Raw genomic sequence first — 19,972 nt, forward strand, 5'->3', positions numbered from 1 at the left:
AAATGACCTGTGAATAGGACGTTGGACCCCTTAGCGCACCTAGGCTGCAAAAAAGTGTCACACATGTGGTACCGCCGTACTCAGGAAAAGTAGTATAATGTGTTTTGGGGTGTATTTTTACACATATCCATGCTGGGTGGGAGAAATTTCTATGTAAATGGACAATTGTGTGTAAAAAAATCAAACAATTGTCATTTACAGAGATATTTCTCCCACTTAGCATGGGTATGTGTAAAAATACACCCCAAAACGCATTATACTACTTCTCCTGAGTACGGCGGTACCACATGTGTGGCACTTTTTTACACCCTAAGTACGCTAAGGGGCCCAAAGTCCAATGAGTACCTTTAGGATTTCACAGGACATTTGGTTTCAAGACTACTCCTCACGGTTTAGGGCCCCTAAAATGCCAGGGCAGTATAGGAACCCCACAAATGACCCCATTCTAGAAAGAAGACACCCAAAGGTATTCCGTACGGAGTATGGTGAGTTCATAGAAGATTTTATTTTTTGTCACAAGTTAGCGGAAAATGACACTTTGTGAAAAAAAAACTATTAAAATCAATTTCCGCTAACTTGTGACAAAAAAATAAAAACTTCTATGAACTCACCATACTCCTAACGGAATACCTTGGGGTGTCTTCTTTCTAAAATGGGGTCATTAGTGGGGTTCCTATACTGCCCTGGCATTTTAGGGGCCCTAAACCGTGAGGAGTAGTCTTGAAACAAAAATGACCTGTAAAATCCTAAAGGTACTCATTGGACTTTGGGCCCCTTAGTGCAGTTAGGGTGCAAAAAAGTGCCACACATGTGGTATCGCCGTACTCGGGAGAAGTAGTACAATGTGTTTTGGGGTGTATTTTTACACATACCCATGCTGGGTGGGAGAAATACCTCTGTAAATGACAATCTTTTGATTTTTTTACACACAATTGTCCATTTACAGAGGTATTTCTCCCACCCAGCATGGGTATGTGTAAAAATACACCCCAAAACACATTGTACTACTTCTCCCGAGTATGGCAATACCACATGTGTGGCACTTTTTTGCACCCTAACTGCGCTAAAGGGCCCAAAGTCCAATGAGTACCTTTAGGATTTCACAGGTCATTTTGAGAAATTTCGTTTCAAGACTACTCCTCACGGTTTAGGGCCCCTAAAATGCCAGGGCAGTATAGGAACCCCACAAATGACCCCATTTTAGAAAGAAGACACCACAAGGTATTCCGTTAGGAGTATGGTGAGTTCATAGAAGTTTTTATTTTTTTGTCAAAAGTTAGCGGAAATTGATTTTAATTGTGTTTTTTCACAAAGTGTCATTTTCCGCTAACTTTTGACAAAAAATAAAATCTTCTATGAACTCGCCATACACCTAACGGAATACCTTGGGGTGTCTTCTTTCTAAAATGGGGTCACTTGTGGGGTTCCTATACTGCCCTGGCATTTTAGGGGCCCTAAACCGTGAGGAGTAGTCTTGAAACGAAATTTCTCAAAATGACCTGTGAAATCCTAAAGGTACTCATTGGACTTTGGGCCCTTTAGCGCAGTTAGGGTGCAAAAAAGTGCCACACATGTGGTATCGCCGTACTCAGGAGAAGTAGTATAATGTGTTTTGTGGTGTATTTTTACACATACCCATGCTGAGTGGGAGAAATATCTCTGTAAATGGACAATTGTGTGTAAAAAGAATTAACAAATTGTCATTTACAGAGATATTTCTCCCACCCAGCATGGGTATGTGTAAAAATACACCCCAAAACACATTATACTACTTCTCCTGAGTACGTCAATACCACATGTGTGGCACTTTTTTGCAGCCTAACTGCGCTAAGGGGTCCAAAGTCCAATGAGCACCTTTAGGCTTTACAGGGGTGCTTACAATTTAGCACCCCCCAAAATGTCAGGACAGTAAACACACCCCACAAATGACCCCATTTTGGAAAGTGACAGGGGGTCAGAAAAGTCAGAGATGCTTGAAAATGGGAAAATTCACTTTTTGCACCATAGTTTGTAAACGCTATAACTTTTACCCAAACCAATAAATATACACTGAATGGGTTTTTTTTAATCAAAAACATGTTTGTCCACATTTTTTGCGCTGCATGTATACAGAAATTTTACTTTATTTGAAAAATGTCAGCACAGAAAGTTAAAAAAATCATTTTTTTGCCAAAATTCATGTCTTTTTTGATGAATATAATAAAAAGTAAAAATCGCAGGAGCAATCAAATAGCACCAAAAGAAAGCTTTATTAGTGACAAGAAAAGGATCCAAAATCCATTTAGGTGGTAGGTTGTATGAGCGAGCAATAAACCGTGAAAGCTGCAGTGGTCTGAATGGAAAAAAAGTGGCCGGTCCTTAAGGGGTAGAAAGCCCTAGGTCCTCAAGTGGTTAATTGCGGCCATTCTTGCACTGTTAATCACCTGTATCTGGTACAGTTGGCCATTGGGTGATTGGGGTTCAAATTCAGAAAAGGGGTGGAGCCACATCCAATCAGATTAATTTTATTTTATTGCAAATTATTGATGCCAAAGACCGCAAAGCTCACATACTTGGGCATTAAGTAATTGTGTGTTAGGGTTAGGAAAAGTGGGCAGAGCCAACACTAGCCAAATACATACCCGGGCAACGTCGGGCGTCCAGCTAGTAGTAAATAATACACAAGTCTCTACAGTTAAATCAGTATTAAAAAATATCACAAAAAATGTTTTACCCTCCCAACTTCGACACATTTTGTCAGCATGATAATGACACGGACTTCCTTCTCCCAAATCATACGCCAGAAATCAGTGACGGTCCTGGGAAGGGGACCCTGGGCTGCGATAAACTCTTTCGTAGAGTTGTAGCCCTGCGTAAGGTATAATGATAATAATAAGATAGTGGAATACAAGGAAATCTTTCAGTGTGACAAATATTCTGATGGTTATTTAGCTACTTACTGGGATAAAGTTGGCATTGATGTAATCGCCGGTGGAATCCCCATTGTGATGAAGCGTAACACGAGAAGTATCATCTAATGGGCGGCAAAAAGGAAAACCAATTGAAGAAAAATAATAACAGTGATGGTGGATGATTGGTCAGTTGAAGCTCCACACAGGAATACTCAAACTCCAGGTATGATAAAATAAAAAAATTCAAAATAAATGATAAAATTACATCAATTATAATTATAGAAAGTAATAATAATAATAAATATTGCTCCACAAGAATAACAATGTAATCACTCTGCACATAACAGCTAGCAAGTGTCCTTAACCACTTTGTCCTCCTGGACGTAGAGCTACGTCCAGGAGGACATGTGCGCTACCGCGTGCTCCCGCGGCCGATCGTGCGTGTGCACGCTTAGAGTGGCGTCATGTAAACAAACCTAAGGTTGCCATCTTGTGGCCAAAAAGTAAAACTACATCTACATTAAAATAAAAAATAAAATAAACACATATTTACATTAAAAACAATTACTATTTGCATCCCGCCCTTCCAAAAATTCCCAAATAAAATGTTTAATAATAAAAAAAACATTACAATAATAAAAAACAACAACACATAAATATTTACCTAAGGGTCTAAACATTTTAAATATCTATGTAAAGATTAAATATTTCTATTTTTTTTATTATAAGCTTGTAAATAGTGATGGATGCAAAATGGAAAAAATGCACTTTTATTTCCAAATAAAATATTGTCGCCATACATTGTGATAGGGACATAATTTCAATGGTGTAATAACCGGGACAATTGGGCAAATACAATACGTGGGTTTTAATTATGGTGGCATGTATTATTTTAAAACTATAATGGCCAAAAACGGAAAAATAATGATTTTTTTCCGTTTTTTCTTATTCTTACTGTTAAAATGCATTTACAGTTAGGTAGCTCTTAGCAAAATGTACCACCCATTGGTGGTGGAAAAACAAGATATAGATCCGTTCATTGTGATAAGTAGTGATAAAGTTATAGGCTAATGAATGGGAGGTGAACATTGCTCGGATGCATAAAGTGAAAACGACTGAGGGCTGAAATGGTTAAAGGAAACGTTCAAGCTAACCTGAAACAAGGGAGGGAAAGAATGCATACTTATGTGGCGCTTCCTCCAGCCCCATGGCAACCATTGCCTCCCAGCCACATAAATGCGCGCGCTCGACCCTGGCTGCACATGTGCAGAAGAGCCTGACTGATGCGACTGAAGGATTATTACTGGGGCAGATAGCAGGTGAACGGAGCCAACCGGGAGAACGGCAAGGAAGGAAATGGTGGTCATGGGGCTGCAGGAAGGTAGGTATGCATTCTTTTATCGCCCCCATCTCATTTTCTTTTTAAGTGAAAATAAATGTGGTAAGGTTAGAAAATAAGTGCACAGAATGATGACGAGGAACCAGGGGGCTGGAAAAAAAACCCACGTAAGTAATTGCCCATATTATTGTTTTAAGACTCCCTTTAAATTGGAAACTAATAGGGACCATTCTAAATGTTCTTTCCTCAAAATTCAAAATGAAGCCTGGTCAGTTGGATTTAAAAATGTGGCACATTCTCAGAAGAAAGAAAAGGAGGAAATTAACAAACAAACAAACAAAAAAAAGATGCAGAAGTAGAAATACAAAAACAAAAAGTAAAGTAGAAGAAAGAAAAGAAGCAAAGGATGAGAAGAAGAAAAAAAAGAAAAAAAGAGGAAGGCAAATTGGTAGCAGGATAAGGACTAGAAGAAAATGTGAAGGAAGTGTAGAAGAAGGATCAGTGGATATGGAGAATAAGGGGGAGGAGAAGCAGAGGCATCAGATTGAGGAGCAAGAAGAGAAGAAAAAGAAAGACAAGAAGAAGGAGCTTGTAGAAGAAGCAATGAAAAAGAAGATGGAAGAGAAAGGTACATTTTGGGGAAATAAGGAGAAATAGCAGGTGGAGTCAAAGAGACAGGAAGCAGAGAAAGAAAGGGGGAGATAAACAGGAAACCAGAATAGGAGAAGAGAAAGGTAAAGAAAGAGGAGGAGGCTAGAGGCTCATATGCAATTCACTTTTTTTCTCCTGAGTTTTCTAGGTGATATTTTCACAAATAGTAATAAAATGCATTTTAATTCACCAGCAAGCACGAAAATACTCAAAATAATTTTGATAGGACTTTTTCAAATACTTTTTTGTATTTTTTCAGTTTCAAAATGTTAGAAAGTTATTTTAAACAGAAGCTGAAAACATCTCCTAGAAGAAAACTCAGGAGAAAAGTGAATTGCATATGAGGTTTAATGGCCTCTATTCAATTCACTTTTCTCCGACATTTTCTCCAAGGAGATATTTTTCCATCTTCTCTTTAAAATAACTTTTCAACATTTTGAAATTGAAACAGCACCAAAAAGTAGGTGAAAAAGTACAGACAAAATTATTCTTAGCATTTTATAGCTTAGTGGTGCCTTAAAGGGAGTCTGAAGCGAATTTTAAAATAAAAAACAGATACTCACCTAAGAAGAGGGAAGGCTTTGGATCCTATAGAGCCTTCCTGTTCTCCTGCTGGTCTCCACATTCCCCTACAGGCTCCCCCATTAGCAGTCCATGACCAATGGGTTGTGGACTGCTCTCTTCTGGGTTGGGGAGACTTCGTCAGTCTTCGGAAGCACTCGGGCTTCTAAAGACAGGCCGCTCCGTACTGCGCACATGCGAGAGCCCTCTCTGGTGCCCTCTCAAGCACAGTACAGAGCCGGCCGGTCTTCGGGAGCCTGAGTGCTTAAAGTGACCCTCCAGGCTAAAAATCGACTCAGCAGCACTGAAAAGGCTTGGTGTTTCTTTAACAGTTTCTCAGCATCAGAACTTTGTTTCTCTTCTACAAGCCTCATTTTTAGCTGCACAGAAGAAAACTGCCCGGGCATTTTTCCCCTTATGCTGTGCAATATATGATGGGATTTCTGATGTTGTTGTTCTCGTTCTGCTGTTTTGGTGCAATTTTTTTTTTTTGACATTCTGAATTTGACATTTGAAGCCTAGCACATGCAACTGGGAGGGGTTATCAGGACACAGGACAGTTGGAACTGTGTCTCATGCTCCCTGTCACCTCCTTTCAATCAAAAAGATGGCTGCCCCCATGACAAAGATGGCAGCCCCCATGAATCACAAACATTTGCCTGTTCTTTTAAAACAGGGTGGGTAAAAGATTATATTACCTATCTATTCTAATTAACATAACTAATGTATCTTAATGACAGTATGTTTGTTTAGCCTGAAGTTCCCCTTTAAACGTTGGTGATAAAGTACTATGACAATTCTTTTGAGTATTTTCTTGATTCTGGTGGTTTAAAGGCATTTTATGACATGGGCCCATATGCAATTCACTTTTTCTCCTGAGTTTTCTCACTGATCTTCGATTTAAAATAACTTTTTAGCAATTTGCAATGGAAAAACTACCAAAAATAAGGTGAAAAAGTACTGACGAAATTATTTTGAGTATTTGTTTGCTTGTGTGAAAATATCAACGTGGAGGAAAGTAAGTAGGAAAAGTGAATTGCATGTGGGCCCTTGTCGTAAAATACCTTTCAAGCCACCGGCAAGTAAGAAATTACTCAAACTTATTTTAATAGTAATTAATTAATTGTAAGATGCTTAAAATTTATTTTAAAGACAATATGAAAATTATCTCCAAGGAGATAACTCAGGAGAACTCTGGAGAAACAGTAAATAGCATATGGGCCAAGTAATATTAATAGTGGTAGAAGTAGAAGAATGCGCTGCCCATGTGCAATTCCCTTTTTCTTCTGAGTTTTCTCCTTGGGGATAATTTTCATCTTCTCTTTAAAATAAATTTTCAGCATTTTACAATTGCAAAAGTACCTGAAAGTTGGTAAAAAAAAAGTACTAAAAAAATAATTTCCAGTATTTTCTTGCTTGCTGGTGGTTTAAAAGGTGTTTTATGTCAAGGTGTAAAAAAATATCACCTAGGAGAAAAGTCCGGAGAAAAAGTGAATTGCATATTGGCCCTTGTCTTTAAATGCATTTTAACCTCCCTGGCGGTAAGCCTGTGCTGAGCACGGGCTATGCCGCCGGGAGGCACCGCTCAGGCCCCGCTGGGCCGATTTGCATAATTTTTTTTTTGCTGCACGCAGCTAGCACTTTGCTAGCTGCGTGCAGTGCCCGATCGCCGCCGCTACCCGCCGATCCGCCGCTATACGCGTCGCTGCAGCTGCCCCCCCCCCCAGACCCCGTGCGCTGCCTGGCCAATCAGTGCCAGGCAGCGCTGTGGGGTGGATCGGAGTCCCCTTTGACGTCACGATGTCGGTGACGTCATCCCACCCCGTCGCCATCCTCCAGGAGATCCCGTTCTTTGAACGGGATCTCTTGATCTCCGATCGCCGGCGGCGGCGGGGGAGCGGCGACACTGACAGATGCAGAGATAAACAGCCGGCTGCGACACGCTGTGTGTCGACAGCTCGGCTGATGATTTATGGGGGCATAGCAGAGCGCAGGGGGGGGGGGGGCTTAGGGAGGATCGGTAGAAGGAAGAAATAATAAGGATAGCATTGTTAGAATCCACCTCGGGTTCTCTTTAAGTTATCAGTGTGTCTTAAAGGGAACCTGAACTGAGTACAGTTATTTAAAATAAACACATGACGTAGCTGCAAGTGAATAGTACATAGTAACCTCACCGTCAGTTCCTCTCTGAAGCTCACCATTTTCTGCTTACAGTGATCCCTTCCAGTTCTGACAATATTTTGTCAGAACTGAAATATACCAGTTGCTGTCAATTATATATCGGCTGCTGTCAGTTACAACTGAATGTGCAAGGTAATGTCCGTGCTTCCTTATGGCTCAAGTGGGCGATATTACAGAATAACAGTGTGCTGTCCAGGAAGCTGTTATGGGGTAATGGCCATTGGCCAATTTCAAAATGGAGGACAGAGAATTCTATTGATCACAGTGGACATATGGGATGCAGGAGAAGAGAAGGAGGTTGATGAGTAGACTACACGGGAGGTAAGTATGACCTGTGTATGTTTATTTTGATTTTTAATTTTCAGTTCAGGTTCTCTTTAGAGAGTAACTGTAACAAGGATTGAACTTCACTCCAATCAGTAGCTGATAACCCCTTTCCCAGTGAGAAATCTCTACCCATTTCTTGAATAGATGTAGCTGATATTATGGCTGATATTGTGGTCAAACACCGCCCACAGTTTGATGTCAGGACCTAGGTTCTGACAGTTTCCTGTCTGTGAGCCCTGTTGCATTGTGGGAAATAACAGCTGTTTCCAACTGCCAAGACACCAGTATCTCCCTCTGTGCATATGTATATCTATAAACAAAAACAAAAAACTTTTAGCCTAGCGCAGTGTAAGTGGATGTAGTTATAAATAATGGCAATTAATGTCTAGTTTTTTTTCTTGACTGCCAGCAGTAAAGAGGATGACCTGCAGGCTCATTGTGGATCCGTCGCTTATGTGTATTCCCATCCTCCCCCAGCTGCAGCAATGTGTCCTGTCAGACACCACTTCACTTTTCACTGGATACTTACTTTTTTTTTTTATAACTTGTACCTCTTGTGCACATTATTTACTTTATTAACTAAAATCAACAATATTAGCCATAATGCCCCTTTAATTCTTGACCTCTCTTCTATTATGTAACTTCCCCCCTTTTCCCTAGTTCCCCTTTAATAAAAGTAACAGTAACAACAATAATACTGGTAGTTTCAGGATACATGATTCTGACAGAGATAAGATGTAATATTGTACTTACACGGCAGGACATTTGTGTAGCGGTTCTTCTCCCGGTTGTCGGGATGTTCCGCCGCTGTTTTTGGCATCCTGGTTCCAACACGTCCAAGTTTCTAGATATGGTGCAAAAAAAAAAAAAAAAAAAACTGTTAAAAGATGTCACCACATACAGCATGTGTCATTCTGGTCACAGCACACAGCTACAATGCTACATAGTCACGCAAACCTGCAGACGCTGAAGAGAGATGGTATGATGCTAGAAATTTTTTACTTTTTTTTAATATTTACATTTTTATTGCCAAGATTGCAAAGATGAACAATTTCTGTACAGTTCTAAGAAAGGACATTTTGCATGGCAGTGTACACATATACAATCAAACAGGCATCGTTAAAGAGGAACTCCAGTGAAAATAATGTAGTAAAAAAAGTGCTTCATTTTTTACCATAATTATGTATAAATGATTTAGTCAGTGTTTGCTCATTGTAAAATCTTTCCTCTCCCAGATTCACATTCTGACATGTATTACATGGTGACATTGTTACTGTGGGCAGGTTATGTAGCTGTTTCTAGCTGTTCTGGCTTTACAGACAGCTGTAAACAGCCATTTCCTGTCTGTGAACATTGTTACATTGTGGCAGTTTGCCCAGAGTACCGCGGTACCCAGAGCTTCTTGTGGGAGGGGTTTCAGCACAAAATCAGTCACACAGCGCCCCCTGATGGCCTGTTTGTGAAAATCATTATATTTCTCATGTAAAAGGGGGTATCAGCTACTGATTGGGATAAAGTTCAATTCTAGGTTGGAGTTTCTCTTTAAGAACACAATACAGCTAAAAACTAAAAACTGAACTGCTGTTTTAAGCAACTGTAAAATACTCAAGATAAACAGCTCTCTTGAATGACTCAGTTTCTTTTACTTGCGTTATGGTGGCGGACCTATTGGGTACATATATTGGTCAGGTTGCTAAGTGTCTAGGGTTCATTGGGTTTGCGACCAATAAGCAACGTTTATTTGTAGTTAGTTTGCAGTCTGTCGTAATTTTTTCTCCATATTTATGCTTATGTTAGCCTGAGCAAGGATTTGCGTAAATTGTGGAGGGTGAGGATCTAGCCAGCTAGATGCGATTAAGTGCCTCGTTACGCATAGGAGTTGGGAGATCTCCAGCCTATGTGGTGTGGGGATCTCATCTAATCCCACATGTAGTCAGGCTACTTAAGGCGTTAATAAGAAGGGGGTGATGCTAGAAAATGATAGATACATTATTCATTCCCATTGCACTTTATTAAATGATGAAACTCGCCCTCTGCTGACACCGTGCCCCAGACTGTAATCAGAAAAGCAGGTCTAATCTTACAGTAACCACATCTTACAACCAGGGCTGGTTCTAAACGTTTTGCTGCCTGAGGCAAGCTTGTGAGGATGCTCCCCCCCTTCGATTTTGAATGATTGCACGGCACCTGACAATTCACACCACATGTTATAGCCACCAAAAAAAAACACTCTCAGTATAGGTAGGTAGGTAGCCAGGTATAGGATTTCCCAGAATAGGTAGCCAGGTATAGGTTTCCCCAGTATAGGTAGCCAGGTTTAGGTTCCCCCAGTATAGGTAGCCAGGAATAGGATTCCCCAGTATAGGTAGCCAGGTCTAGGTGCCCCCAGTATAGGTAGCCAGGTATAGGTGCCCCCAGTATAGGTAGCCAGGTATAGGATTCCCCAGTATAGGTAGCCAGGTATAGGATTCCCCAGTATAGGTAGCCAGGTATAGGATTCTCCAGTATAGGTAGCCAGGTATAGGATTCCCCAGTATAGGTAGCCAGGTATAGGTTTCCCCAGTATAGGTAGCCAGGTTTAGTTGCCCCCAGTATAGGTAGCCAAGTATAGTTTCCCCCAGTATAGGTAGCCAAGTATTGGTTCCCCCAGTATAGGTAGCCAGGTATAGGTTTCCCCAGTATAGGTAGCCAGGTTTAGTTGCCCCCAGTATAGGTAGCCAAGTATAGTTTCTCCCAGTATAGGTAGCCAGGTATTGGTTCCCCCAGTATAGGTAGCCAGGTATAGGTTTCCCCAGTATAGGTAGCCAGGTTTAGTTGCCCCCAGTATAGGTAGCCAAGTATAGTTTCCCCAGTATAGGTAGCCAGGTATAGGTTCCCCCAGTATAGGTAGCCAGGTATAGGATTCCCCAGTATAGGTAGCCAGGTATAGGATTCCCCAGTATAGGTAGCCAGGTATAGGATTCCCCAGTATAGGTAGCCAGGTTTAGTTGCCCCCAGTATAGGTAGCCAAGTATAGCTTCCCCAGTATAGGTAGCCAGGTATTGGTTCCCCCAGTATAGGTAGCCCGGTATAGGTTTCCCCAGTATAGGTAGCCAGGTTTAGTTGCCCCCAGTATAGGTAGCCAAGTATAGTTTCCCCATTATAGGTAGCCAGATATAGGTTCCCCCAGTATAGGTAGCCAGGTATAGGTTTCCCCAGTATAGGTAGCCAAGTATAGTTTCCTCAGTATAGGTAGCCAGGTATAGGTTTCCCAAGTATAGGTAGCCAGGTTTAGTTGCACTCAGTATAGGTAGCCAAGTATAGTTTCCTCAGTAAAGGTAGCCAGGTATAGGTTCCCCCAGTATAGGTAGCCAGGTTTAGTTGCCCCCAGTATAGGTAGCCAAGTATAGTTTCCCCATTATAGGTAGCCAGGTACAGTTTCCTCAGTATAGGTAGCCAGGTATAGGTTTCCCCAGTATAGGTAGCCAGGTATGGGTGCCTCAGTATAGGTAGCCAGGTATAGGTTTCCCAGTATAGGTAGCCAGGTTTAGTTGCCCCCAGTATAGGTAGCCAAGTATAGTTTCCCCGTTATAGGTAGCCAGGTATAGTTTCCTCAGTATAGGTAGCCAGGTATAGGTTTCCCCAGTATAGGTAGCTAGGTATGGGTGCCTGAGTATAGGTAAACCAGGAATAAGTGCCTCCAGTATAGGTAGCCAGGTATAGGTGCACCCAGTATAGGTAGCCAGGTATAGGTGCCACAGTATAGGTAAGTCAGGTATAAGTGCCCCCAGTATAGGTAAGTCAGGTATAAGTGCCCCCAGTATAGGTAGCCAGGTATAGGTGCCCCTAGTATAGGTAAACCAGGTATAGGTGCCCCCAGTATAGGTATCCAGGTAGGTTGCCCCAGTATAGGTACCGCTTTCGTGTCTCTTCACTGCCTGTGTCTGGGTCACTACTGATCTGAGGTGTAGCGAGGGGGACTGGGGACTGTGGTAGAGGAGGGGGCCACCGATTCAAGTAGGTAATCGAGTAGCAGCCAGTGACGGGGCAGGCGGGATGCCGCCTCTTAGAAGATGCTGCCTAATGCAAGTAGTTCAGGTGGTATCATGGGCGGACCGCCCCTGCTTATAACTGGGATGTAATAATAGAAGTGCTCTCTGTGTTATATCAGTTATTGCAGATGCCTAGATAAACAGAAGATGCTTTATACCTCCTGCCATGTTAGCAATGATATTCTGAGAGAACCCAGCCATTCAAACTGTCTTTAAAGAAACCTGAACTGGGAGAGGCATGACGGCTGACATCTTTATTTCTGTTTTCAAAATATTAATGCCATGTATCTGATTGTTCTGCAGGGCCTGGGCAGCCGCAGTATACAGTACTGGGGAGGTCTGCAGTACTGGGGTGGTCTGCAGTTCTGGGCAGGTCTGCAGTGCTGTGGGGTTTTGCAGTGCTGGACGTTCTGTAGTGCTGGGTGGTCTGTAGTGCTGGGGTGGTCGGCAGTGCTGGGGAGGTCGGCAGTGCTGGGGAGGTCGGCAGTGCTGGGGAGGTCGGCAGTGCTGGGGAGGTCGGCAGTGCTGGGGTGGTCTGAAGTGCTGGGGCAGTATGCAGTGCTGGGGTGGTTTGCAGTGCTGGGGTGGTTTGCAGTGTTGGGGCAGTATGCAGTGCTGGGGTGGTCTGTAGTGCTGGGGAGGTGTGAAGTGCTGGGGAGCTCTGTAGTGCTGGGTGGTCTGCTGGGCTGGGGAGGTCTGCAGGGCTGGGGAGGTCATGCTGGGGCAGTATGCAGTGCTGGGGCGGTCTGCAGTGCTGGGAGGTCTGCAGTGCTGGGGTGGTTTGCAGTGATGGGTGGTTTGCAGTGCTGGGTCATCTGCAGTGCTGGGGTGGTCTACAATGCGGGGTGGTCTACAATGCTGGGTGGTCTGCAGTGCTTGGGTGGTCTGCAGTGCTGGGGTGGTCTGCAGTGCTGGGGTGGTCTGCAGTGCTGGGGTGGTCTGCAGTGCTGGGGAGGTCGGCAGTGCTGGGGTGGTCTGCAGTGCTGGGGTAGTCTGCAGTGCTGGGGCAGTATGCAGTGCTGGGTCATCTGCTGTGCTGGGAGGTCTGCAGTGCTGGTGCAGTATGCAGTGCTGGGGTGGTCTACAGTGCTGGGGTGCAGTATGCAGTGCTGGGGTGGTCTACAGTGCTGGGGTGCAGTATGCAGTGCTGGGGTGGTCTGCAGTGCTGGGGTGGTCTGCAGTGCTGGGAGGTCTGCAGTGCTGGGAGGTCTGCAGAGCTGGGAGGTCTGCAGAGCTGGGGCAGTATGCAGTGCTGGGGAGGTCTGTAGTGCTGGGGAGGTCTGCAGTTCTGGGGTGGTATGCAGAGCTGGGGTGGTATGCAGAGCTGGGGAGGTCTGTAGTGCTGGGGTGGTCTGCTGGGCTGGGGAGGTCTGCAGTGCTGGGGTGGTCTGTTGGGCTGGGGAGGTCTGCAGTGCTGGGGTGGTCTGCAGTGCTGGGGTGGTATGCAGAGCTGGGGCGGTCTGCAGGGCTGGGGCAGTATGCAGTGCTGGATCATCTGCTGTGCTGGGAGGTCTGCAGTGCTGGTGCAGTATGCAGTGCTGGGGTGGTCTACAGTGCTGGGGCGGTCTGCAGTGCTGGGGCGGTCTGCAGTGCTGGGGCGGTCTGTAGTGCTGGGTGGGCTGGGGCAGTATGCAGTGCTGGGGCAGTATGCAGTGCTGTGATGGTCTGCAGAGCTGGGGCGGTCTGCAGTGCTGGGGACGTCTGTAGTTCTAGGCAGGTCTGCAGGGCTGGGGTGGTCTGCAGTTCTGGGCAGGTCTGCAGCGCTGTGGGGGTTTGCAGTGGTGGGGTGGTCTGCAGGCAGTGCTGTGGGGTTTTGCAGTGGTGGGGTGGTCTGCAGTGGTCCGTCCCTTTCGGACAGTAACCCAAATGGGCACACAAAACTAAGAAGACTAAGTCTAAACCTTCATGGCCATGGTACAACAACTGCTATACCAACCTAAAACAAGAGAGGCTAAAATGTTAAAGAGAAGGAATGGATTACATGCAGAGGGAATGGATCTTAGACAAAACAATCAAAGCATGTGGACATGTATTACTGTATTTTTTGAACTATAAAACTCACCTTTTCTCCATCAAAAGTGTGTGTGTGTGTGTGTGTGTGTGGGGGGGGTCACTGCATCTTATAGTCCAAATGCAGGAAGTTCCTGACTTGTGAATGCCTGCCAATACCAACCTCCAACCCGCCGCAATGTTGGGGACTCCCTGTACTGTGCCCATGCAGAGGAGGACACATGGGGGACACAAAAGGGACATAGAGGAGGACACGAGGGGAACACAAAGGGGCATAGAGGAGCACTCATGGGGGACACAGGAGGACACAAGGGGGACAGAGGAGGACACAGGATGACACAATAAGACAGAGGCAGACACATGGGGGACACAGGACACAAGGGGGGCAGAGCAGGACACAGGGAGACACAAGAAGTACAAGGGGGCATTGGGTAGAAAGGGGGCATACTCCACAAGATGCCCCCTTTACCATGGATGCACCAGGTTTAGTATATATATTTTTTTCCCATGGCTTTTGTCCTCTAAACCTCGGTGCGTCTTATGGTCACGAGCGTCTTATAGTCCGAAAAATATGGTACTATAAGATGCATTTTGTCTGATATAAGCCAGGCTTCCTCAGGTGATAGTCTGTAACACAGGGAAGCACATCTGAATGTTACAGGCAAAGGCAGGCTATAAGGAAGCTGGCAGATGTCAGGCGAAACGCGTCATGCTAATAAACATCCACCTGCCTACACTATCTAAGGGTCATTCCTCTGGAGCTAATCCATTTCTCCTCATTAACCATATAAACATTTATCACATAAACTTCTCTTATTTTATATTGTTGTACACGTTGTAATGTAGCGGTAATTACTTTTCTCTTATAGAGAAGGCATTCTGTCCAGAATTTTGCTTCTATATGGTTTATATTTACTTATGCTAAATGCAGTTATTCTCTGTCTTGTGTTTGGGGTTTGTTAGGCTGTAATTGAGCAATCTGCACCTTTATTTTTATTATTATAGATACATGATCTGCACGCTGGGGGTAGGCTACAACCAGGGGCGTAACAATAGACCCTGCAAGGTATGCAGCCGCAGGGGGCCCAGAAGCTGCAGGGGCCCCCTTGGGGGGGAGAAGTTTATGTTCCCTGTCCTGAGAGACTGACAACTAAGGGTGCGAGAGAAAAAGCTTTTTGCTCTCTGGACAATTGTTCTAATGACCGCATCTGCTCAGCCACTGATAACGATCATACAAAGTTTTGTAGACAAAAATTTGTAGACGGTCTCTATTCAGTGTGCAGAAGGCTCTTGTGTACAACACCCAGCCCCCAACCTCTCTATCCCTCCCCGAGTGCTGTGTTCTGTAGTGATGCTGGAGAAGTCTGCAGAGCCAGTTCTGCTCCATCAGAGATGGACAGAGTGAGTGTAATAAGCTGAGGCTGGAAGCACACTCCTCTTTCAGTTTTCTGTATGCGTTTTCTGCACACCCTGCGTGCCTACTCTGTATGTGTGAAAACATGCACGTTTTATCACAAAGTGCAGTGCTTCATTGCTGTCAGTTTTTATCTGCATGGGGAAAACACATTGAAGTGTGCACTAGCTAATTGAATAACATTGGTTCTCAGTTTACCTGTGCAGAAAGCGAGGGGGGGGAGAGACCAAAGTTTTGCAGGTGGGCCCAGGCAGTGATTTCTAGTTACGCCCTAGCTACAACCTTTACCATAAAAATGCCCCCATTTCTAAACCGCGACGTACCTCAAACTCCTCACTGAATCCCAGGTTAGAGTCGGCTTTCTGATTGTCAAAGTGCCGGATAAAGCTGGCTGTGGTCAATGCCTGAGGGGTCCTAAACAAGAAAAACAACAACAACAAAATATTGTCAGTGATAAGATCTATGAAAAATAATAACTGTAATTTATTTAAAAAAAAAAAAAGTTGTGCAACTTACCTTTTGGTACTTCTTGCGGGAGAAAGAGAAAATATATTAGTAAAGAAATGTGACACAGATTAAAAAAAAAAAAACACTTTAAGAAATGGTGTCACATAAACATGCTATCTCTTTATAATAAGGACGCCAGTTTATAGAAAACCAGCCAAAGGATTCTGAGGTTTACAGAACAACCGAGGTGACGTGGCATGATGAGATAGACATGTGTATGTACAGTGCCTAGCACACACATAACTAGGCTATGTTGTTTTTTTACTTTCTCTGCCTGAAAGAGTCAAAAATCAGGTATGTAAGTGGCAGTTCCTGCCCGGGTCAGACTATAGAATAACCATCACTGATTAGTAATTACAGCCTGTCAGTAAATGGCTTCTGAGAGCAGGAAAGAGATAAAAAGGGTCAATAATTCATAGATTTGAGCTCTTGCATACTTCAATGAAGGTGTCATTGTGCAGAGACAATGAAATAGTAAAAAACTTAAAAGCTAGATTTAAATATAAAATAAAACCGTGGGATATCTAAAAAGTCATTTTTAGGAGAAGGAGGATGAATACAATTGTTTTTCTCATCACTTAATGTTCACCTCGGGTGTCCTTTAAGCAGGCTATGTCAGCAGTGGTTAACTCATCTAGGCTGCCATCTCCCTTCCGATGCGCTCCACGCCACTTACCATCTTTGGACACTTCTGCCTTGTGAACACGATGTAAGGGTGGAAGTGTCAGAAGATGGTGAGGGGCGTGGAGTGCATCGGCGGGAAACGTCAGCCTAAAGGAATAAACCCCTGCTGACAGCTCCCAGCTTCACATTTCCATTAAGACAGGCACTTCCTGTGCACGTGTTTGGTTTAGAGCCTCGTACACTCACTAGATAAAATAAGGTGTACACATATCATGTGCGACTGCTGCCAATGCACATGCTGCTTCCTCACACAAACTTTGAGGCCGGTTTTACACCTGGCCATTGGGTTTGCGGGTTTGCGGTGCGATGCTTTGCCTCCATTGCAATGCACAAAATGTCATTCAATTGACCCTGCGGCAGAGAGCATTGACAGGGCCACATCAAAAGCACTGGCTCTCTCCCCCTTCCCCCCCCCCCCCATACGCCCCTCGCTGGCCTTGCTTCGTGACGTATTCCCTGCTGGACAGGAAGTTCATCACTAGGATTCCCAGGTTGCCCCACTGGTTTCCCATCATACCGCACATGCATGCCGTTCTGCCACCACCAACATTTCTGTGCCGCCCATTGACTTACATTACTTCTGCTGCCGCTTCTTAGAATTCCAAAATTCCTACGGTAACAGCGTGTTGATTTTGCGGCGGCTCACCGGTTGATTGGGCACTTGCGGAGCTACGTGACGCTCTAAGGGCTAGATTCACAAAGCCGTGATAAGCTTAGCACGCGTGTTAGTGTGCATACAGGTTTTCGCGCGTAATAGTAAAGGTTTGTGTGAACTAATTTTCCCCGTTCACACGCTAACCCATATGTTAGCGCGTGAATGGGAAAGTTAGTGCGTGCAATCCTTTACTATTATGCGCGCTAACCCGCACGCTAGGCTTATCACGGCTTTGTGAATCAAGCCCTAAGTGTGCTGGGCCTAATAGCCTTGCATTGTTGGTGTGTTACCCTGCGATAAACAGGGTAACGCAATGCACTCTTGCAAGACAAGTGGAAAAGGGGGCTAAATGCTGGCCCCAGCCTGTTTTCCTCTCTCTATTGCAGAATTATTGCACATCTCATCTATCACAGATGTCATTGATTTATCATCGCCAAAGCCAGTTTTTAGTGTGTGTACATAGCTTAACCTCTGGAGGACCACAGGCTTACACCCCCCTAGTGGCCAGGCTATTTTTTACAATTCAGCACTCTGAAGCTTTAACAGTTCACTGCACGGCCATACGATTTAGCACACAAATGAATCTTGCTTACTTTTCTTGCCACCATTGCTGCTACGATTTGTATTTATTTATTTTTAATAAAATTGTCCTTTTTTTTATCTCACATTCCCTCCCTCCCTCCCCCGACATCCAATCAGTGTTTATCACCACTCATAGGTATTAGCCTATGAGAGGGATCAGTTTGTGAGCCACTTGAGGGGACAGCTCAGTGACTGATCTGTCCCCAGTACAGCGCTCCGCTAGGTCGCAGCGCTGTACAATAGAAAAACGGCTTTATTTTCCTTAAAGAGACCCTGTAACGGAAACAAAACCCTCTGGGGGATACTTACCACGGGACGGGGAAGCCTCATTATGGGACGGGGAAGCCTCAGGGTCCCGATGAGGCTTCCCCGTCCTCTGCCGTTTGGGGGAATCCAGCGCTGGCTCCCCCGAAAAGTCCCTCGACAAGGCTTGACAAGGCTGCGCAGGCGCGAGTAATATTTACCTCTATGATGCTGCGCAGGCGCACTCTTCATTCGAGTATGGTGGAAATAGTTGAACCTGATCGTATTCGCTCTACTGCACAGGCGCCTGCGCAGTAAAGTGGATACGATGGGGTTTGGCTATTTCTGCCTTAAAGAGACTCTGTAACAACAAAAACCTCCCCTGGGGGGTACTCACCTCGGGTGGGGGGAGCCTCCGGATCCTAATGAGGCTTCCCACGCCGTCCTCTGTCCCACGGGGGTCTCGCTGCAGCCCTCCGAACAGCCGGCGACAGAGCCGACTGTAGCTTCAATATTTACCTTTGCTGGCTCCAGCGGGGGCGCTGTGGCGGCTTTCGGCACGGAAATAGACGGAAATACCCGATCTCAGTCGGGTCCGCTCTACTGCGCAGGCGGCGGAAACTTGCGCCTGCGCAGTAGAGCAGACCCGACAGTGATCGGGTATTTCCGCCTACTTCGGAGCCGACAGCCGTCAGAGCGCCTGCGCAGGAGCCGGGAAGGTAAATATTGAGGTCACCGCTGCACGGAGGGCTGCAGCGAGACCCCTGAGGGATGGAGGACGGCGTGGGAAGCCTCATTAGTATCCGGAGGCTTCCCCCACCCGAGGTGAGTAACCCCCAGGGGACGCTTTGTCGTTACAGTTCCTCTTTAACCTGAATGGAGTGCCTGCGCTGGATCGCGGTAGGTAAATATTTACCTCGCTGTTGTTCAGGGGGCTGCAGCGCTGGATTGCCGGGACACCGGAGCCTCGTTAGGATCCAGAGGCCTTCCCCTCCCGAGGTAAGTATTCCCCAGAGGGTTTTTTTTTTTCATTACAATTTTTCTTTAACAGCCTGCCAGCAGGCTGATCACGGAGCCCTGTTCTGTTTATTTACGGGAGCTCGCGGTAGAACGAGCTTCCGTTAAATCTCGCGCATCGCGAGATCATGTGCCGGTGCGTGATCGAGGAGGAAACCACTCTGCGGCTGCCATCCTGCGTTACACCGTTGCAGAGTGGTTAGTGACATCACAGCGTTTTCTTCACCGCAAACAGAAATCAAACGCAGGATATCAATTCTACATTCATTCTCATTTCAATAAATACCAGCTCCGAGCTGAATTCTAAACAAAAGAAATTCACCAACACCACAAATGAAATGTCACATTTGTTTAACAAAAGAAAACCTCCGCATGAAATGTAAAGAAGGGACAATGTCCTGGAGAGATGAGCTGACATACCTCATATCCGAGAAGGCCGTGGGTTCTTTCTTCGTCCCCCCTTTCCTGCAACAGAAGAAACAGATGAAGTCTAAGCAGGAATTGCCCCTCAGGGTAAATATTCATCCAGGAGAATGGAGCAATGGGGGTGCTCAATGATGCCTACAAACACACCATGCCAGAGCTTATATAAACTAATAGCCAGGCCCTGCATGAATCTGATTAGTCCAGACGAATAGACCAATAGGAAGCCCCGGTGGAAAACTGAAATGCATAGCTTCCAACTGTCCCTCTTTTGGAGGGACAGTCCCTCTTTGGGAGCCCTGTCACTCTCTTTCCTCCTCATTTGTCCCTCTTTCAGGACTTTGTACCTCTTTCTATGTAAATACTGTATATATATTTCTCTACTAAAAAATTTGTTTGATTGACTCTAAACTTTATTCCCATCCTTTAAATTGATTTATTGCTCATTTTAAAATG

At 44.9% G+C, this 19,972-nt stretch overlaps 1 protein-coding gene across 1 annotated transcript in view; it reads right to left on the reverse strand.

Moving 5' to 3' along the window:
* The window catches only part of LOC137537962 (receptor-type tyrosine-protein phosphatase beta-like), a 557,484-nt gene that overhangs the window by 18,789 nt on the left and 518,723 nt on the right, over nt 1–19,972 (reverse strand). The window contains exons 35-40 of the mRNA XM_068259886.1: nt 19,514–19,558; nt 15,922–15,933; nt 15,729–15,819; nt 8,704–8,794; nt 2,940–3,013; nt 2,714–2,848 (exon numbers count right to left, since the gene is read on the reverse strand). Coding sequence (XP_068115987.1) covers nt 2,714–2,848; nt 2,940–3,013; nt 8,704–8,794; nt 15,729–15,819; nt 15,922–15,933; nt 19,514–19,558 — 448 coding nt within the window. The remainder of the gene's footprint in view (nt 1–2,713; nt 2,849–2,939; nt 3,014–8,703; nt 8,795–15,728; nt 15,820–15,921; nt 15,934–19,513; nt 19,559–19,972) is intronic.

The sequence above is a fragment of the Hyperolius riggenbachi genome, chromosome 11 (assembly GCF_040937935.1).
Source record: "Hyperolius riggenbachi isolate aHypRig1 chromosome 11, aHypRig1.pri, whole genome shotgun sequence".
Taxonomy (NCBI): Eukaryota; Metazoa; Chordata; class Amphibia; order Anura; family Hyperoliidae; genus Hyperolius; species Hyperolius riggenbachi.